Below are 23,280 nucleotides of genomic sequence, written 5' to 3'. Positions count from 1 at the left end.
ACAACGTTGCTTAACAACCTTTGCAGTTTAAACAAACTGGCCTAACGGCTCCCTGCTATGATCAGAGTGGTCGTTCCGCCAATATATGCACGTGGTGAGAGTAAAATAAATATTAGCTTGCATTTGCTTACATTGTTAGAAACACACTCAAAAGTGTATCAAATACAAATTCGAGAGGGGGGACGTGAAAAACTTTGATGTACTTCTCAGATTTCTGCAAACACCAGCTGCATCTATTAGTGATAATGCTTGTGCTTACCTTAAAGGTCAAGTGAGTAATTTCTGTGCCCCTAAGGTTTTCAGAATGTTTCTGGTGCATTGCTATGTGGTAGCTAGGGTGTCCGGGAGGACAAAAGAGCCCATCCCAAGTTTCTTCATTTTAAGTCTATTGTTTTAGAGTTTTTCGCCTGATTTACGCATTGCATCAGCAGTGTGGGAGACCTGGATTTGGATCGCACTTTGAAACCATGAAGAAATCGTGTTTGCATACTCATTTACGAGCTCGATTCAGGGGTTGCATTTTCCCCTATGAAAAAAATTGTTACTCCACTGGTGGATAGGTTTAGGTTTGGGGTTTGGGTTGGGGGGTACTGTTTTGGCTACTGGGTGCAGTGTTTCTCATTTTGGTAAGCGCAGACTGATTTTAGCATCAAAAAGTCAGCCTACTGTTTCTGAATTCACTGTGAGATCAGTCTGTTTTTAAAGCAATCGTCTTTGTAACAGCCTGATTTCAACGAAAACGGCATGACTGTGGCAACAATTTAGCAAAATTAAATTACGTGGTTAATTACATGGATCACAGCAGTTCCGAGGTGAAATGTCCACTGTGTGGCACTAAAACCAAATACATATAATTACTAATGTTGCCTGTCTTACACTCAAAAGCCTACAGAGGCCATAAAAGAAATTGCGATCTTATGAAAACAAGACAGAAAAATTGTTTGCATGCATGTAAGTGCATTATTCCATAATGCAATTTCATGCATGGTATATATTTATACCATGATCAATGGAAATATGTACAGTATAATGACACCCTTGCATTCATGGCTTCTGTGGGCTTCTGTATGTTTAGAAACAAACATTAGTTTTGCAATTCTGTTTGATGCCACTAGAGGCAGACATTGCACACTTCACCTGCATGCATTAGACAGTTTATAGTAACAGCTGTCTTTTATTTCCTAAAACTGACAGGAAGTTTGCATTTAGCAGATTCCCGACTAAAACATTCTTTCTGAGTCACATGAGAGAGAATGAGATCCTAGAATTCTTTGACCAGAGTGCTCAAATTCTTCTTGGATCACAATGCCACAACTCGAGACTCCACAGCGAGAGGAGGAGGGGACAGAAGAATGAGTGGGCATGAAGCGAGGGATGGAGGACAGTGGTGAAAGAGAGGACAGGAGAATGATGAGGGGAAACGGGAGAGGGCCCCTGACAGCGGAAACAACGGCTCTTTAATGTTCCTCTTTTCACTAAGATCAAAGAACAGAGACACAGAGAAAGAGCGAGACAGAAAAGCTTAGAAAGTGTAAAAGCTAACTTGAGAGATAAAATAAATAGTGAGAGGGGCCGAGGAAAGCCCAGGGTGTGAGGAATGATGTATGATTAGCTCGGCGGTGAGATAACACGACAGACGGTGAGAAATATTGGCGATAGTAAGAGAGGGAATTTAAAAAAAGAATGAACGTATGCTTGTGCCTGATTAGGAGATACTGTGAGACCGCATATGTTAGTGTCGGTGTCAGAAATTAACTATTTGATTAAGGGGCATTATTTGCCCCCTGGAATTTATGAGGACCTTTTTTTTAAAGTATAAAACACACAATGCCTATTGCTTATATTCATAGTCAAATTTGAAATAACTGCTGTTTCTGAGTTTTTTAATTGGTGGTGATATTTTCTTCACGTTTAGTGTTTTCAGAGTTGATTCTAGGGTTTATTTCCCCATTAAAAACACATTATGTTAGCTACACATAACAACACTTGACTCTGAGACTCTGACACCTACAGTCAGTACGTTTACATGCACTTCAAGTTAGATTTCATTCAGACAAAAATAATAATTTGTCTATTTAAAATGTCATATAAATAATTTAATCAGACTGAAATCATACCAGTCTGATTTTTGTGTAGTCATTTCAGAGGTGGAGCAAGTCAATACATTTACGTCTAAGATTACTAAGACAAATTTTTTTGCATTGGAATCCTACCCACCAATGAATTATTCACAATAAGACATTTTTTAATAAAGTAAATAGTACAGATGTGCTGACGTATCTGCAAAATACCGGTATCAGCCTATAAAAGAACTTATCTGCACTTCAATACATCAGCCAATTGTTTTAAATCAGTTATCGGTGATTTGAAACAAGGTAGCATTGAAAAGCAGAACCACCAAACTATCAGTATCAGCAGATATTACAGACTGATCTCAAAGAAAAATCGTAAATAGAAGGTTGACTTTTCTTTAGCTGAAATCAGTCTGTGCTTACTGAAATGTGAAACACTGCCCCCAGTGGCCAAAGTGGTAAGTGCTGTTGGGTGTATGGGCACGTGTGAGCTCCATTTTCAGGATTTAGTATGCACGGAGGGGTGGCAAAAACGAGTAGTAAAGTGAAGTGGATTAAGCTGTACAGGCTGTAATAGAGTGAAGAAGAATGCATATTTTATAAACTGTACCTTCCAAACCCCAAACCTAATCCTAACCATCAGTGGAGTAAAAAATGTACGTTAGAGGGAAAAATGCAACCTCCGAATCTGGCTTGTCACTGATTATGCAAACACAATTACTTCCTGGTTTCAACAGGGATCCAAACCCAGCATTTCCACGCTGCAAACGCAACGTGTGGCCAATTGCGCCACAGGTGACGGTGGATATGCTGAAGCTGATGCAAAACTTACAGATGGGAGATGCTGTTTATCAGTGAGTCGGCATGATGTGTCCGATCCTAGAGTACTGGATTCATGTTGAAAATGACACACTGTCTACACACAGTAAATATCGTCAATTTTGATTTCATATTCATTAAAAAATATGAATCTGTTTAATGTAATACTATGTGAATTCTTCAAATAAGAATATTTAGAGTGTTTGAATTTGAGTGTGTGTATGAGTAAGTTTATGTTGCAGCTGAACTTAAAGGTTCACTCTTTTTTGTCAATTTTCTCCATCGAAAAAGTTTTACTCCTAAAGAAATGAATAGTAATTTTGAAACATATAGAGTATGTAAAATCATGAGCACTAACATGAAATGAGGACTCTAGTCATATCACTAACCTTATAAAAGCAGTTTTATCCTACATGGGGCAGGGGCGCCCTCATGGGTGCTGCCATTTTAGAATCACATGACCAGTATAATATACGACTCATTTAATCTCAGTAACCATTTTGTTATTGGACACTTGGACACACGTGGATTAAATGAATCATGGCTGACTCTGAATATTGAATTTCTTTAATGGCATATGTAACTGAAATCCACACCACTAGGTGTCACTGAAAGTCCAAGATGACCAAGCAAAAAGCTACTGAGTGCACATTTAAAGGAACTCATTTTCTCCACACAATTAATCTTAGTTTACACAATCTCGTCTGCTCTGTTGGCTTCTTTTACACAACATAGTAAAACACTATTGAGCGACTAAACAGCATCTTCTTCCCTTGTAAGCCAAAGGTTTATGTTCCAGCACGCTGCAATGCAAGGTTCCCTGCAATCTGTTTGGAAAAGGATTTCTACACCACAATTAAATATAATTATAACCATCACGATAAAGCCACTACAAACAACAAAGTCTACACAGGAAACTAAAGTCAAGACATCAAAGTCAAGTTAGAAACAAATAAGATAAGTTGTTTTCCTGGCTTTTCTGATGTGAAACAGCAAACCAAAAGAAACGAACATTAACAAAACAGAACAATAGTTGTCTTTAATTTGTTTGCAACATCTTATTGTTTTTTGAGCTACCCCATGGTGAATTAAAAAGTAATCTCTCCACAAAAGTTGCAGCTCAAAAGAGCAATTCAATATTTCACAGTTACACCAGTTACACTTTTTCCCGCATGTTCTCTGACTGAACATGCAGCATACGTGAGGTTAACCTCTCACTCCGGCGCACTCCGATTCCTCAAGCGTGCCTGAGGCGAGAGAAAACGAAGGAGAGCAGAGAAGCGTTCCTTTTCAACACAACGGAAAGGAAGAAAAGGAATATCTCTCCAATTCCTCCTCTCAAAACACCTCTCGTCTTCAGACATGGGGCATGGAGGCAGTGCCTAGAGCCAAACACAAAGACAAGGTTACGGGGCCCCGGACAGAGACCATCTGGCACATAATCTCCACGAGGAGTTAACACAGCCGGTTAGGAACGCGAGGAGAGACGGTAATAGCAGAGATGAGGCAATGGGAGGATGTAGCCTAGTCGCGGTGTCTCTGTGTGTGTGTTTGAGGGACTTTCTGTGTAAAATAAGATTTCAGTAGAGGACTCCGTGTGGGTAGGGAAAAAATGACCACAGGATGCAGAGACTAAAAAAAAACCTTGTTACTCCCAAAAGTCTATCCAATTTTTTCCCATATAAAAGCAGGCAGGCTTTTGGTAGGGTGTGGGCTGCAATAGCCTACTTTAGTCACACCAGTAGATCCATCTTGTTCGACTAATAAAATGTCAAGAGCAGTGCGTTGATATTTAATCATGAGTGAACAGTCGGGAGGGGTTCAAACCGCGTGTGTGTGTGTGTGTGCGCACGTGTGTTTTCAGCACAGAAGCAAGGAACGTCACACAAATTCACGCACACTTATAACTTTTCACATAGATTGAAAAGAAAATCACAAATTAAATCTTGTAATATCTCTTTTCCCGCGACCCTGTACACAGGATAAGCGGTTGACTGGATGGATGGATGGATGGATGGAATATCTCTTTTTTTTCCTAGACACCAAGATAAAAAGAAGCAAATGGAACAAGTCACTTGCTTCTCAGAGTTTTCATCCTGAGAAAAAGATCACAATTATCTCCTACAGTATGTGTCATCTTCAGAGTTTCAGAAGAGAGCTCAACAATGTCTAAGTTTGTGCTCAGATTTGCCAAGATACTTATCTGCTATTAAAAGTCTGAGATTTCAATATGAACTCAAATATTTATCTGCAAATTCTTCCAAATTATCTGTGCTATGCTATTAATTCTATAGTTCTGCTCTATTACGTTGTTAATTAATGTCTCATTTGTTTCTGTCTTTATTTCTACTAAGGAATTTTAGGAGAAACATTTTAGCCAAATTGACTTAGTAACTTAAAGATCGTTTAACCCTCAGAGCATAGACCTTGATAATATATTTTCCTTTTTCCTCCTTGAACTTCCTCTGTGTTTTTAGGAAGCTGTTAATTATAAAAATAAATTAATTTATATTTAATTTAAAGGGATAGTTCACCAAAAAATGAAAATGCTCTCATCATTTACTCACCCTCATGCCGTCCCAGATGTGTATGACTTTCTTTCTTCGGCAGAACACAAACATAGATTTTTAGAAAAAAGACCCTATAGGTCCTCACAATGCAAGTGAATGGTGACCAGAACTTTAAAGCTCAAAAAAGCACATAAAGGCAGCATAAATGTTATCCATAAGACTCCAGTGGTTAAATCAATGTCTTCTGAAGTTATATAATCTCCACTATGATCTCCAAATCTCCACTTTCACTTTCACATTCTGTATCTTTTGTTTTTTGGCCATTTGCATTCTTCGTGCATCTCGCCACCTACTGGTCGGGGCTGGTCACAGGTGGAGATCTATTATATAAAAGGACTTAAATATTGATCTGTTTCTCACCCACATCATATCTCTTCTGAAGACATAGATTAAACCACTGGAGTTTTATGGATTATTTTATGCAGCCTTTATGTGCTTTTTGGAGCTTCAAATTTCTGTCCACCATGCACTTGCATGGTATGGACCTACAGAGCTGAAATATTCTCCTAAAAATCTTAATTTGTGTTCTGCAGAAGAAAGAAAGTCATACACATCTGGGATGGCATGAGGGTGAGTAAATGATGAGAGTTTTCATTTTTGTATGAACTGTCCCTTTAAGCATAATTGTAGTATTTTATTTTTTATTATTGTATTATTTTTATAGAATATATAATTACTTTTTGAAGTGACTATTGTGTTACTTTAGCAAGCTGTGACATTCAATGTGCATTTTCCCACCAAAACTGTATTTGTGATACAGTATACAGAATCTGAGTAGTTGTTTTTATGATTTTAATAAAAATATGTATTGTTTGATTACTGTTAACAAAATGTGCAGTTCTGATATGCTGGGACTCTGAGGGTTAAGAAATGTAATTTATGGGATTCAAATGTAAATATTGTTTAAAAAACAAATTTATCTTTTCTTTCCCATTCCTTATGAAAGCCGAATTTATGGAAATTATCTTCCTGAATTTCTCACATCAAATAACATATACAGAAACCACCTGTAACATCAGTGGATTAATAAAAAAATAATTGTTTGGACTACTTAAAAACAAAGCTTAAAAACTTTAAAAGACTGTTAGAGAAATTAGAGAAATGAAGTGGCAGAATAGGAGGAGTAAAAATGTATTTATTTTCCTGCCTTAAACACATCAAAACATGTCTGCTCATCTCATTTCATACCACCAACTGTTTTAGCAGCTCCATCTGGTCAAGCATAAAATACCCAACTCAAGTTACATACATTTACACACTGCTTTTACAGAGAAATGTTAGAATAAAAAAACGGGGCTTGAAGGAGTAAAAAGAAAACACAGAGTTAGAAAGAGTTGGAGAGTGTTTGTGACAGAGAGGGAGAGTACAGGAGAGGGTTTCTGGCTGAGAGCAGGTAGGATTTATAGCTGTGTTCTGTAAAGCTGGTTGAATGCTGTAACTGCCCCCCTGAGCAAGAGAGCAGGGCCCAAAACTCTGCAGTCCTTAATGGAAACTGCACATTTCTAGCCCGCTCACCTCCTCAGGGGCTCAACACCACAGCACAAGCAATACCCGGATAGATGGCGTATTCTTCCACATTAACTCATCCACTAATATAATAAAGCTCACTGGGGTGGAATCCGTTTTACTACGGGGAATTAATCACTGCAATCCAAAGGTATACATTTCTATACATGAAGACAGCAGATTTATTGAATAGTGCAATTCATTTCCAAATTCCTGGCTGTGTAGGAAACAAAGAATGATTACTTTTAATAAAAAATTGTTCTATCTAAAAAATATAAAAGGGTATTTGTCATATTTTCATCAGCAGAATCTGTCACAAAAAGAATGTGCTGGTTTTAATACAAGTAAAGTTCAAGTAGCAGCATTTGTAGCATAATGTTCATCACATAGGTCATTTCAACTCACTCCTCTTTAATAAAAAAAAAATGTGGTTACTGTAAGGCAATTACAAGGAAGTAAATGGGGCAGTCTATAAATATTTTATTGAAATAGTTTGTATTTTAACATTTATTGACTGCTCCATTTACTTCCATAGTAAGGGCTTTACATTTTTAAATAAACCATGGGCAAGTCCAAATTATTCTATGTGGTTATGAACATTATGCCACAAATGTTGCTAATTGAGCTTAACTTGTATTGAACCCGGAACATTCCTTCAAAGAAAATTAAGAATGAAATTAGCAGCAGATAATGCAAAATCTTAGCTGACAGTTTGTTGTGTGTGCGCGAGTGAAAGAGTGTGTGAGAGAGGGGCGTGTTTTTACAAGCCCAGTTAAAAGAGGACGTGGCCCATTGAGTGACACTGAATGACTGACAGTCACACTCCTTAAACCGCCTGAATTTGATTACATGGATTTAGCCTGTCAAATAAAGAACAATATTTCTATCTGCTGTTCAAGATTTATTTGTTATTGTAACATGTGAAGCTTTAAAAATCTTTAATCTTTACAAATATGCTATGGCTGACATTTAAAGACATTTAAAGGTCTCCACAAGATCTTTATGAATGAAATATTTTTAACAACTGCTTTGTAATATTAATAATAACAGTGAAAAAGTATAATTACTATTTCAATCACTATTTATTAAAATAATGAAATCATTTTACACAGCATTGCTGTTAATAAATAAACATTAGATTTAAAAATTCAGTTCAAATCTAAATGTAAATCGCAAACTGATTACTGAATGCAATTTGCGCAAATCCGAAAAAGAAAAGGGGTCACAGATTTTTTTTTTTTAATGTGACTACAATTTTTATAAATACAAAACAAAAAAAGTACATAATTATAAAGTGTTGAGATGATCTAATCTAAAAGAGAACCACACAAATATCATATGGAAGAGGAATATTTTAAAGATACAGTACATTATTTATATTATTATGATATATATCATAATAATATAAATAATGTACTGTATCTTTAAAAGTATTCCTCTACTTTTAATAAAACAGAAAACAGATTGAAAGCTTTATTTTCCTATGAATAATTAGCATTCAATTAGCTGAACATTGTCACAGAATCATGTGTGCTTGTTGTATTTGTGTTTGAAGATGTGACTGATTCATGGATGAAAAACTGAGCTTTATTCTTTCTCTCTTTCTCCCTCCTCTATTCCTTTTCTCCTCATCTGTTCATTGTAATTATGCTTGGATAGCTCCACAATACCCACCTTCCTAATACTGGCTTAAAGCAAAAAAAAAAGAAAGTTTGGCCACAAATTTAAAATTACAAAGCAACGAAAAAAGATATTACCTCAGTCTGTTCCCATTTCTCACAAGGAATTTATCTCACTTCTTCCCAAATCCTAAAATTGCTTGAGAAAAAAAGGGGGAGATATTTTGCCCATTCCTGAACGTCTCCACAAAGTGGCGTGCAACTTTCTTTGCATTTAATTCTCTCGTGAAAATTGAAGAGGCTTAATGTCAAATACGGCTAAAGCCAGCCTCTCCATATCATACGACACAGTGTGAAAATTACTAGGGTGATGATAAGACGGCCAGATAGCAGAAGAGGAAAGAGAGAGAGGATAAAGAAGAGTGAGGGCGACAGAGAAAGAAGGTAAAAGACGACAGAAGAGAAGTGACTCCACTCAATTATACTGCAAAATTGGTATGAGTGAATATTTTTCATTCAGGTGACTGATGATATCTGGGAAGCAGCAATGCAGATAAATAAAGGAGCTTTCTGTCAAATATAAACATCATTAATCATGAGGCCAGCCACTGCCTGACCGGCTGTCCCCACTCTGCAGTGCAGGAGCGATGAATTAGAGGGAGAAAGAGGGAGAGAGTGAGATAGAGATAGAGAGAGAAAGCTAAGCTCTTAAATCTGAAGAGGGATGGCGTGAAGGGTACCATACTTTAGACTTAAAACTCTAGGTAGCGATATTAGAATAGCCATTATGACATCATAAATACTAAGTATTTAAGATTACAAAGCTTTATGAAACTTTCTATCTTACAATATGGATATCATGGAATTTAGCTGGTTTATCAGGAATAACTGTAATATTTTGTATGACATTTATTGTTACTTTGATGAGAAAAGGAGGAGATTAAAAATAAAATGAGATAATTTCTTAAGTAAACTGGTTACATTTAGTGAAGCAAAATGCCCCAGAAGAAATTCATATGTAATGCCATAAAGGTACAAAAATATGAATGAAAAGGTCACATACCAATGCACATAACTGCCAGTCTTCATGCCTTCATACCGTTCAACTGCATTGAAAAACCCAAACAAGTAATGCACAAACATTTTCATATTCTGCACGTCCAATATCAAGGGTTTTCTATCTTAACAGACCCTCATTATTAAAAGTTTGATTTTATCGGTGACAATTTAAAATAACTTTCATTAAGAACATGAACAAACATTACTCCAGATCATGAAACAGATCATTAAAAAAGTTGGAAATGTCATGAAAATGTAAGAAAATGTTTATGTATTGTCTCCATGGGATCCTCTTCAGTTTAAGTGATATAATGTTACTTTCTGTACCTTTTCTTTCATAGTGAGGCCATACATACACAAATAAAGAGAGCAGGCCTATATAAAGAGAGAGAGAGAGTGAGGGTGCACATGCTTGTGTCTGCAGGGTGCTGTTGAGATAAGAGACTGTTCTTTATGCTAAACACAGCATCCCCACTCTGTGTGCAGATTGGGCGCTCTGACAACAATTTATGTAAATAACACAATTCAAAGCACTCTGGCTTACACACACACACACACACACACACACACACACACACACACACACACAAGCACAAATGGTGCATGCATTCACAGATTTTATGCTGTGTTTTGCTTTCTAAAATAGGCTTGAGATGCACAGCAGTATTATCACAATCAACACAACAAATAGTCACCTTATTTTGTTTATTTGCTTACCTTAAATTATTTTGAAAGTCAAACTAACAAACACTGCAGCAATGTCTTAGCCAGCAGTAAAAATCTGGGTTACCAAAGTTAAAGTGTCAGTAAGAGAAAAGGAAGGGAGTGGGTAAAAATATTGCATCGGCCCATTGTCCCTCTATTGTAGTATTGCAAATTATTGGAGTCATGAAAACAATGAAGAAATAATGATTTTTTTTCACATATTAAAATGAATTATACATCTCTATAATACAATAAAGTAGCAATTTTGCTAAAAAGCATGAGGCATTTTTATCGAATATTAAATTTTATTTATGCAATTTTATTGATTTAGAGAGAGAGAGAGAGAGAGAGAGAGAGAGAGAGAGCAGATAGGAATTGGGAAATGACCCCAGCTGGATTTGAACTCTCATATAGGACACACTCATATATGTACCTCCGTGCAACATGTACAACCACCAGGTCGCATCTCCAGCAGACCGTTATACTTTTGCACACAAAAACAAATTCTAGTACAGCAATCATACAAATATGGCCTGCTAGATCTTTTTGCCTACACAGAGATGGGCTGAGATTAATGAAGATATTAATATGACCTCAATTAGTGACTGCAAATCAAAATTGAATGTGCTTGTTATTTCCGCGAATGGTTTGACATTAAGCTCAATTCAGCAGAAAACACAAAGGGTAATGTCAAAATGAACTCAAATCTCATGGGTCAACAGGGTTGGAGAGTTTTAATTCACCAAGCACCAAGTCCTTGACAGAAAGCCCTTGTTTGCTTTTACCACAATTCTAGTAAACAGCTTCACTAGTGAGCCAAGTCATTGAGTCTATTAAGTATGTGTGAAGTGTGTCTAGTAGTGTGCTTTTTATTGCTTGCTCTGTAGCACAAGGGACTCTAACTCTTGAGTAAACTCTGGCATTAGGCAATTGACTTGCGGCGAATGCCTCCGTTTGTCCAAGCTAGTCACCGAGGAGACCGGATCATGTCACTTGAGTTTGTGTGTGTGTGTGTGTGTGTGTGTGTGTGTGTGTGTGTGTGTGTGTGTGTGTGTGTGTGTGTGTGTGTGTGTGTGTGTGTGTGCATCTTTTGTTTGGCTGAGGAAATAACACTGAACCCAACAGAGACACTGAGACTGTGAGGGAACACTTACCATTAAGCACCAAACATAATGAGCAAGTCAGCAAGACACACGATCACAAACAGATGCCCTGCGGAGAGTGTCTCTTTAGCATTTAAAGCATTTGTTTAAGCAGAAGTGATCTTTTTAAACTAGGATGAATAGAGCTGAGCTGATCCCAGTTCAGGAAAGGTCATGAGAGTGATGTAAAGTGACTTAATTATTCAAATTTTCCTTCAATTTATAAATCGTTAACAGAGAGAATACAATTTATTATCACTATAAAAGTTGTAAATAATTTGTTGAGTCAATATAATAAAAAATACCATGTGTATAGCAATATTTATTTTAACTTCCTTATCCCTGGTTTAGTTAAATTATATTAATATATATATATATATATTACATGGTGCTCCGGAATCCTTGATTCTGATTAGTCAATGGCGCCATCTAGCGCCCTGATATCTATAAGTAATAACCGCACATCAGGGTTTTGCAAGTCACATTTCCTGCTTCTCGGATCACTGTGCGATCTCAACAAGTAAGCTACTAAAATAATTACTCAAATCAATGTTTCATGTGCATTTAATTTATTAATTTGGAAAGAAGCCTTGTATAAAGCTGGATAATGAGCAGTCAGACGGTCATTATTTAAAAAATAAACAGCAATAGAACTCCAACGCAAACCAGAGGTGGATCATATGGAAGAGGAATATTTTAGCTCTTTAATGATTTATTTCTTCTCACATAATTACATCATTTCAACTCAAATCAATATTTTATGTTACTTTATTTCTTTATTTGCTTACTAGTGGTGTAATAAGCAGCAGTATAATGTACATTCAGCCAGTAGTTATCACAAAATAATTTTATATATATATATACATATATATATATATATATATATATATATATATATATATATATATATATATATATATATACAGTATATACAGTACTGTACAAAAGTTTTAGGCACTTGTGAAAAATGTTGCATTGTGAGGATGTCTTCCAAAATAATGCCATAAATAGTTTCATTGATCAATTAATGTCATTCATACATAGTCATTAAGCATAAAAAGCTAAATCAAAATTTGCTTTTATTCTTATTCAATTATTTTATTTTATATATGGGAAAAATGCTAAAAAGTTGGGTTAACTTCCTGAATGAGTGTATGACTTCATATGTAAATCAAATAAAATGAACTGAACAACCACACAGTCAACACATCCACCCCGTGTTTGGTCCTCCCTTTCTCTCCCCCTCTAATATTCAATACCACACCGGTGCCCTCTCCCGTATGAATTCATAACCCACCCGATTATCCTGCACAGTAATTGCGCTTTCCCATGGCCTAATAAAACTGCCGCGGGAGAGGGGGAGCAAAACACAAAGGACAGTTAATTTGTGATTTCCTCTGCTCATTCGGAGGCAAATTAAGTGTCAAACTGCTAATATGAAGCATATTTCATTTTATGAGCTTTTAATTTAATTCCGTCCCCTCATATCACAGCCATTAGTGTCGTTAAGCGCGCTATACGCTAGTAGCTTCCACTCAGAGCAAAGGGGCAATAAATAAACATGTTTCAATTAAAGCTCTCTCAAATAATAGGACAGGACTGGCTAACTCTGTCTCGTCAACCATCAAATCAGCACTGATCGAAGAAATGAGATGATCATTACTATGTTTTTCTTTCTTTCTTTTGCTGTTTTTTTTTTCAAGTCATAGATGCCCACTCGTGGCTGAGGAAGTCTGTGTAGATTGATGGCATTGCCGCGAGGTGAAAGCTACTGTAATTACGAGCTGTAATGAGGAGCTGCATGGGAAAGTACAACAATAATATCCCGCCTGTTCTTAGGCATATATTTAAGAGTGTTAATAACGATTCATTCTGTTCACCGAGGAGAACTTGTCTTAAACAATTTAATTTTTCTTTCTTAACCTTCACTCCCACACCTCTGTCACTGCTGCCGAGTTGTACATGCACGGAAACACACATCTACACACACCTAAGCTCCCTTTATTCTGTGATGTGATACTACTTTTTAAGTTTAAGTATAAAAATAAAAAAAAGGCTATAGGGGATTATTTACCCCAAAATTATCATTCTGTCCTCCTTTACTCGTCTTTTTTCTATGACATTTCTGAGGCTAACATTCTGCCTAAAATCACAATTTGTGTTCCAAGGAAGAAAGATAGAAACTTCACTTCCACAATGCAAATGTGCAACCAGTTGCCACATAGACATTCATTGTAGGCATGTAACTATAATCAGCCATGTCTGGATACCTTTGTTTGTCCCTAGTCTATTATGTGATGAACTTTGGAATTTAAAATGACAGAAAAGGTGCTGCATTGCCAGAAGACGTCTGACACATTTTGATTTTGTAAGAGTGAAATACAATTTTGCCCACCCTCACAGCTTCTTGGCTGTCAATGATAATCAATACCAAGAATTGATGGATAAATGTTAAATAATCCAGAATTTCAAAGATGCCCATTAGAAAATGACAGCAGAATACCTCACATCTTCTTGGCTAACATAAAGGGAATAGTTCCAACACAAATACAAATTATGTCTTATCAAAACCCATGCAAGCTTCTATGTCAAGCAAGATTTTCAATGCAAGATTTTTGAGTAAATAAACACTTCTAATTCTCTCTGTTCCTTAAACAAAGCTATCATACAGTATGGCTTCAGAAGACTTCAAATATAGCACACAAGTCATATGGACTACTTTTATGGTGCTTTTATTGTGCTGTTTTATTGTTTTTGGAGGTTGGCACCCCCATTAATTTTCATTGTATAGCCAAGAGCATTATGAACGTTCTTCAAAAATCCTCCTTTTGTGTTCCACGGATGAAAGTAAGTCATACAGGCTTAAAGCGACATGAGTGTGAGTAAATGGTGACAAAACCTACTTTTTGGGGTGAACTTTCCCTTTAAATCTGATCCTCATAAGGGTGACTAACTCGACTTTAATTAGAGTGCATTGCCGAACAAGAAGCCTGGCTATGTTGGTTTCAAAGACAAGATGTCAATGGTGACTGAACACAATAAACATTACATTACAGTTAACTCCCAACTATCAGTTTTCTTAGGTTCCAAGGTTCTTTCCATGTCAGAAAACTATATTAATGAGCCCAGACACTGTTATCTCTCAGTCATATTCACAGACTCAAGAGCAAAGTGATTTGTGGCACAATTCCTGCTTTGTTAAGTATGTACTGTTCATAAGGGTGCGTCTGTCCACTTCAAGGTAAACGTGGCAAGTCAAGCAATACAGTCACTCTTCCTGTAATTTAATTCACCTGCTTTCGCTCTCTTCCACGCATGCTGCACCTCTAAGCCGTGCCCTGTTACATTCATCTCTCCACTGGATGATAAAGTGTGGCAGATGTTTGTTTGAGGCTTGTTTGAGTCTCGTGTTGCTCCATTATCTCCGCATAAGCTAAATGCCAAATTATATTTGCCATTTTATTTATACTGACATCGGACATCAATCAAGCCCTCAGCACACGCCTTCCCTCCCTTTTTCACACCTCTCTTTAGCGCATGGGCTACAGCGAGGAGATGACATACAAAATTCATTATTCTTTGCGGTGAAACGGAGCAAGAGAGATATGACTCCAGAGAATGGGGTGGGGGCACTGGGGGAGGAAGAGGATGTAATGATGAAGAATACGAAATGTAATATGGACCAAGTAGCTGCCCCATTCAATTTGTACCACCATAGAGCTACAGTGGTTTCCCGTAATGGTGGAAAAGTGAGAAAAGCAGAGGGTAGCAGAGATGGATGGGAGCAATGGATTAAAAAAAGCAAACATATTGATGGTAAATCGAAAAGGAAACATGGTAGATATTAATGATAAATTAAATATAAGACAATGTAGAAAACAGAAATAATAAATTGGAAGAAACAACATGAAAGAGAGGGTTTAGAAGATGAAAAGTGAAGATGTGAGGTAGAGAACATGGAAAGCTGAGGGGAATCCCCCATATAGAGAGCAAATTCATGACCTCTGACCTGACAGAATGCGTCATGGAAGACACACATGCATATTTACTAAGCTATCTAAATAAGGACATACCATAGACTTCTAGTGCTTTTATGTAAAGCTAATAATAATGATTACTAGAGGCTGACCGATAGTGGATTTTGCCGATACTGAAACTAAGGTTGTGGATTAATCGGCTGATAGTTTTTAAAATGGATTTAATAGAATGGTACAATTTGTAACTTTTAACCAAGATGGAGACTTGGCTTTGCTCTATAATTTGGTATAAACCAAATTAAGATTGTTATAGCCTATATACTATTTCACCAGATGAGGTTTAATGAGGAATAAGGTTTATTATTATTCACAAGGTATGAAGTTGGAGACACAGCCTATATACTGATGGGGGACTTTTCAATATGGTCACATATTTTTTTCGTGTCCTCGCTTCAATTTAAAATACTTGATTTTCTAATTAAAATAACAAAATATCCATTGAAGTGAGGATAAAAATATGGATACAAATTTAGATACAGCAAAGGGTGTCTGCGATTTTGTTGCACCTAAATTGCTGCTTGTATTGCAAAACCAAGCCATTTTAACTGTAGAACTCCACAGAGGAACACAAGTGAAATAATGATTTTTAGATTTTTGCCGATAACCGATAGTTCCCAAAAGCTGTTATCAGCACCGATTAATCTGTTAAACTGATTTATCGGCCTACCTCTAATGACTACAGACTAACCCTAACCTAAACCTTAACATTACCCCTAAAAGGGGAAAAAAATACATTTGTAATATTTTTTTAATTTAACTTTATTTAGGATTGTAAACCAATACACAATTACTGGTGAACTGCATTCTAAAGGGGCGTTCACAGTGACAACAATTTGCAACTGGAAGTCATTCCTTTTCAATGAAAGCTCTGATGTGACATGTTTCAATGCGATGCAATAGAGTTCAGCTTTATGCAAAATTTAAGCGATTCGATGCAGAGAAAACCAACCTCAGAAATGTAATCGCTGTCAGTCTGAACGGCCCTTAAAATTGTCCTTTAAGGAGCAAATAGCTGTTCTAATCTCATGAATTCTGTTTGAAGAAGGTAACGTCTTTATAAGCATTTTCATATACTGTAGGTGTACATTAGTAACAAAGAGTTTCCTGGCTTGGGGTTGAGGTGGGGCATTGTTGTGCTACATGTGATGGCTTGTAGAACAGCTGTGGAGAGTGAGGAGTTTGTTACGTTTCCTCTGACAGGGCTTGATGAGCGGTTTAAAAGGAAACGTGCACTAACAGGCTGCTCTGTCTCGGTGTTTGACACACTCATTAGCGTGTTTCTTGACAGTGTATTCCCTTGCCCTTTGATCTCTGACACTTTAAACCAGAGATCACCATAGAGATGTATGGATGACACAGCACGGAAAGAGCGCTAACACACATCCCTACAGTAGGACCAGACACAATCACCTTTCCTATGATTCAGCAGCCTAGACATGAACAGATGATCGTACACAGCTTATAAAGAAATCTACCACAAAGTAATGATTGACATGTACATTAAGGTCCTTGAATGAGGCATGAATTTTACTAAAACATGTGCAGGTCACATTTCACCATAAAATGTATGGTGTATTTTTAAGGCCATTAAGATTTTTTATTTTATTTATTACTTTCAAGACAATAAAGCAATTTTATATTAAATTCTCATAATGCATCCAGACATTTACTTTTGAGTTATTTTGTAATTTATTATTGTCAGTGGTGATTTTCACAAGATTCACAGTATACTTTTACATGAAGTACCAGCTCTGGACACATTACGTATAAGAAACTTACAGTAAAAAAACTGGAAAGACAATGACATATTTATGCATTACGGTGAGAAGTTCTCATTACCATAATGCATACAGATATTTACATTTGAATTATTTTGTAATTGCCATTATTTTCAGTGGTGATTTTGATTAGATATTCATAACTACAATTCAGTATCTTTTTACATAAAGGTCCGCCTCTCGACACATTATGTCTGGACACATTGCAGTAATAAGAATTTGGGAGTAAAATTACACGTTCACACATTACGGTAATTTTCCTCCCAAATGCTCACTAACGTACTGCATCCAGACCTTTAGTGAGTTATTTATTAATTTCCAGTATTTCGATAAATTGTGAGTTTCATTAGATTCTCATAAGTTTAATACAATATATCATTTTACTGCATTACGGTAAAATTACTGTAAAACATTTATTTAAAAAAATCAGCATAAAGGCAGTAAAACAAATACTTCCATGATCTATACATACTTTACATTTAAATAATCTATCAATATAATTTGCATTATCGTAACAAGAATAAGAATTTTATGCACTATGGTAATGAAAATCAGGAAAATGTTAATAATCTTAAAAATGTGACGGTAAATGTTCTTGACAGGTAAGATTCACCCTGACGAGGAAGAGATTGAACTGCAAGTTATGTTACAATATATGCATATTAAGACTGGATAGGTAACATGAATACATTAAAGGTGGCAGTTGTAGGTGCTGACAGATTCAAAACGAAAGTGTTGTACTCACATGTGAAGCGGAGGTACTGGTGAAGGTTCGTAAATGTACCGGCCTTGTGTGTGTCTATCATCGATGGGTACTGGAGGATGAAAAGCAGGAAAGAACTGAGGTGGAGCTATAAAATAAAAAGTATTAAAAAGAGCATTAATAAGAGTGCCAGAGATTCTGTCTATCATTTGTTTCTAATTATCCACTAATACCATGGTATTACAATTGCTTTTTTCTGACACGTGCCATGATTGTAGTAATACGGTATGTTTAGAGGGACCTTGGAATATTACATAAATACCATGGTACATTAATGTATAATAATACGAAAGTTCTATAGTATTACCATCTGATACCATTACAATACCATGGTCTGCCATAGTACTTTTTTGTAAGGGAGCACACACAGACTTGGAATGTTTATTCCAAACAAACAAGATGGCATATCAGTAAAATCAAAAAGTCGAAAACCATAAACATCCACAAACCAAAAACAGTCATAACACAAATCTGCAACTGTGTGTGCGCACACACTCACATCGCACACACAGTTGCTTCAAGGCTAATCAGCAATGACAACCTGTTATGAGAAGATATTCTGTGTAATATGACCCACATGTGCTTATGTTTATATATGCAGCATGGATTGTGTGTGTCATTCCATTTCAATGAGCTTCACGGACACAAAAAGTGATTCGTCACAAGCATCAGGGAGAAAGTGGGAGGACTTTATAAAATACAGATAAAACACTGCGATGAAAGCAGATCACAAAGCCTATATTTAGACCTCAAAGAGGAGCCATAGAGTCGCATAATCACTGTAAAATATCAGCACAAGATATATTTCAATGCAGACACTTATGTTTAAGCTTAAATCACTTTGAGTTAAAATATGTTGTCTGATTCTGTTAAAAACTAGTTCCAGTAATCAATTAGCTAAGGATGTGAGGCTAATATCAGATATACTGTATAATATACCCATTTGTTAGTTAACAACAACAATTTTAAAAATAAGTGTCAAAGAGTGTGTAAAATGGTATTGAAAAACTGCATCACAATGATTAGCATTTTATGGACTTTTTAGGGAAAAAAGACAATAGCTGGGTTTCCATCCAACTATTTTCATGCACATTTTGAAACTGCGCATAAGAAATCCTGAATGGAAGCGATTGATTGCGCTAGAAGGAGGAGCTGGATGTTATAGAGTTTTGCATTAGTTAAAATGTGCATTCAGCATACACCCTTTGTGCCGCATTCCGGTAGATGGAAGGGGTCTCCCCCGCCCCGGCAGCGGTCCTCACGCTCCAAGCGGTCGGCCAGGAGCCCCTCCTCCCGTCACGGTCGGTGGCCATTCCTCCATTCTCAGGCGGCCGGGCTCCTCCGTCCTGCTCCGTTGGGGTGTATGATAGTGGCGAGGATTCTACTACAGCACATCCCACCTCCTTCCCGGATTTGGTCACCAGTGTAACATATTCAATGGAAAGAAGGAGTCGAGAACTGGCTTGGTAATATAAATAATAAACTCAACTAATTATAAACTCAACCAAAAGACACACGCACACAGGTATCGGGCAGCTGCCCGTATCTCCCTCTCTCTACCTCAGTGCCGTCTCTGGTCGCCTTTATCCCTCTCGGGCTTCATCGTGTGTGGAATCACGACCCAGCCCCGCACTCCGCCCTGCCACAGTTATATTTTATTTTGTTATCACTGTACAATACGGTTCTATTTATTAACATTAGTAAATACATTCCTACACAGTATATTTACTTTGCATTTCCACATTGAGAATTAATGTATTCATGCAAAAGACTAAAAGTTTTGTTTTCAGAGTCTTTATGGAGTTAGGATGAAAATAAGGTGCATTTCGAACTGTTCTGAGGCCAGTGCAAACAGACAGCACACTGGAGGTTACATCAATCTCTAAATAGGGAGCAAGGGAGCAAGAGTGCATCTATAGCTTTCTATGCAGCCGAGTGCATTCACTCTTAAAATCCAACCCAAAGTTCTGTTTTAGGCTTCAGATCATGTATGGCCCACTCAACATGTTTGGCAGGCATAGGACAATGATAATAGTACATATTTAGAATTTATAATGCTAAATGTTATTTTAACATGTTTGAATAATAATTAATTATTCAGCTTTACAGAAAATCAGCTGTAAAGTCTGTAATGTCTCAAAAACATGAATAACCAACACTCCTGGAAACATAATAGATAATAATAAATCTGTAATTAAAAATAATTAAAATAATTTAATAATGTAAATGTTATTTCTTATGTGGACATAATCTTTTAGGAAAACTGCTTGCTCTAAAAAATATTTTATTTTTATTTTTTACTTGTTTATTTGATGCTACTACTTACAAATCAAAAATGGAAATGGAAAATGCACACTGCAGTCAAGCTCGGGTCTCATGAGGTTAACCATGGTACATGTCCAAAAAACAAGGTACTGCCTTGGTATCATGTCTAAAAAAACTTGTAATACCATGGTATTTGTTGTTAGTTTTCTTTTACAAAAAAGAGGGCATATGGAGAGAAAAGAACAATGGAGAAATGAAGAGATGAAGTGTGCTCTGGCACTGTAACAGGGTGGGGTGCCGAGGCGGATGTGTTCTTAGCTTGTAAACATTTGGCATCCTTGTGCCAAGGTGTTTAAGGGCTGCGCCCAGGGACCTATGCCCAACATCTGGGCTCAATTCCGGGAAGTACATGCTGCCAAGCACGGCACTAACACCAGGCTTCCAGCTCGCACTTGTATAGGTCTGCTTTACCTCATTCCTCACCTCCCATTAGGGACTGTTAGCGTTTTCATACACCATGTGACACCACTCAGAAAACTAATTGGTGAAACTGCAAGTCCCGCAGCTCTCATTCCAATGCTAGTCCTTGAGAAAATCACTCTTGATAAGATCGAAAAGTCCATAGAGCAAGAAAGAACTTGACACTGGACCCAAAAGTGTTTTCGAGGATTGTACTTGTTGCCCTTGAACTGAAACAACATTGCAGAAGCAAATAACTCAACAGGGATGCATTAGAAAGCTGTCATGCATTAATGAGCAGTTGCACCCCAGAAAACACATCTTTGGTGTAAATCCTTCTATTATAAAGTATAAAGCATTTCTTTATTTACAGTTCAACCCTTTATTTTGAATTGGACATTCAATGGGTAATTTAACCACACTTAATAATGTATGAATGTCATTGCATTAACAATACATCAAACTGGGGCCTGGGTAACGCAGCGAGAATTGACGCTAACTACCACCCCTGGAGTCGCGAGTTCGAATCCAGGGCATGCAGAGTGACTCCAGCCAGGTCTCCTAAGCAACCAAATTGGCCTGGTTGCTAGGGAGGGTAGAGTCATATGGGGTAACCTGCTCTTGGTCACGATTAGGGGGTTCTCGCTCTCAATGGGACACGTGGTAATTTGTGCGTGGATCGCAGAGAGTAGCATGAGCCTCCACATGTTGTGAGTCTCCGCGGTGCCATTCACAGCAAGCCACGTGATATGATGCACGAATTGACTGTCTCAGAAGCAGAGGCAACTGAGACTTGTCCTCCGCCACCCGGAATGATGACCTACTAAGTAGTGGGAATTGGGCATTTCAGACTGGGAGAAAAGGGGATAAAAGTAATAATAATAGAACAAAACAATACATCAAACCAAATGGTATATACTGAATTCTAAAGAAAGATACACAAGCATACTTTTCATGTAAACATTTCACATGAGTTTGTTAAGTTTAGAGATAATACAATATATGTATACCTTTCAAAATGAAGACAAAAAGGACGCATTCAGGTTGTCAGACATTAGAGGAACATGTCTATCGTTCATGTGATGAACTACACCTGTAATTACTCTGCTAGGACACCTGTGTAAACTGACAGGGGAACTGACTTCATAAATCCACTAAAAATCGCCAAGTTGATTAAAAACGTAATATTTTGTTTTGTAATGCAATGCCATATCTACATTTTTATATGTGGCTTAAGTGTCCAAAAACCTTAGGTGCCTCTGTACCAGTTATTCATTAAAAATTACTAAAATTACTAAATTAAAGAATGAGTGATAGAAAGGTAAACAGAGAGACTGGAGGAGTGTTAGAAATGTCCAGGAAGTTGAGACAGTATTAAGAGATTAAAATTCAACTTTATTGTCATTGTGCAGAGTACAGGTACAGAGCCAATGAAATGCAGTTGTTTTTGAATATCCCAACTAAGCTGGGGTCAGAGCGCAGGGTCAGCCATTAAACAGCACCCCTGGAGCTGATAAGGCCCAACAGTGGTATATTGGCTGTGCTGGGGCTTGAACCCCCGACCTTTCAGTCAGTAACCCAGAGCCTTAACCACTGATATATATATATAGGGAATAGGGAAGTTGTGGCTCAGCAGCTTTTGCTCAGTAAAACATTCAGCCTGAATGGCCCCTAATATAGCTATATATATATATATATATATATATATATATATATATATATATATATGAATGTTTTACTGAGCAAAAGCAAAATGCAGCAAAATTATTAATAAAATGAATAAAATAAAATTTTTAAAGTTCTTTTAACTCGACAAAGAGTCTTAAAATATGCAGTGGTCCTATGCTAGACGAAAAAACAAACAAACAACAACAAAAAACAGCAAGATGATGTGGTGCACCAGTCAGAAACGTTGAACTACATGCTTACAAAGAAAAAAAAGGAAAAATGCGCAGATGTACAATTTAATTTTATTTGTTTTATATGTGAACATCCTCTGTTCTGAGATTACTCTGGTAATCTCATAACTTTAGAAACATTCTTTCATAATAACAATCCTGGTCTCATGACAAGCCATAATAATTATTACGAGATTGTAAAATTGTAAGAAATCTTCATACAAAAACGGCTTTTATTTCCACAGAGCAAAATAAACGAACAAACGAACAATGTTATTAGGATTTTTCCTAAATTTAAACCTAGCCATAAAGTCTAACCCTTACCCAAATCCTAAACCTAACCATGATTTTAATGGCAAAATCACTGTTGTGTACCCATGAAGAAAGAGAAACATTGGTGCTTTGAACAAGAGTTCTGGCTGTTTTTCTGAGTTTAACCCCAACCCCAACCCCAAACCTAAACCTAACCATAAAGTCTAAACCCTAACTCAAACCCTCAGCCTAACCATGATTTTACAAGAACAATAACTTATTTTGAATCAGAATAAAGAAAACATTGGGGTTTGGAATCAGATGCAAGAAGTGTAT

The 23,280-nt window shown here is 36.8% G+C and overlaps 1 protein-coding gene across 1 annotated transcript in view; it reads right to left on the bottom strand.

Annotated features, from left to right (window-relative positions):
• Nucleotides 1-23,280, bottom strand: part of LOC127634864 (transcriptional activator GLI3-like) — a 171,114-nt gene that overhangs the window by 60,436 nt on the left and 87,398 nt on the right. The window contains exon 4 of the mRNA XM_052114588.1: nt 18,053-18,158. Within this exon, the coding sequence (XP_051970548.1) occupies nt 18,053-18,158 (106 nt within the window). The remainder of the gene's footprint in view (nt 1-18,052; nt 18,159-23,280) is intronic.

Source organism: Xyrauchen texanus, chromosome 42 (genome assembly GCF_025860055.1).
Source record: "Xyrauchen texanus isolate HMW12.3.18 chromosome 42, RBS_HiC_50CHRs, whole genome shotgun sequence".
In the NCBI taxonomy this organism is placed as follows: domain Eukaryota; kingdom Metazoa; phylum Chordata; class Actinopteri; order Cypriniformes; family Catostomidae; genus Xyrauchen; species Xyrauchen texanus.
This window is presented reverse-complemented; position numbering and strand designations above follow the sequence as displayed.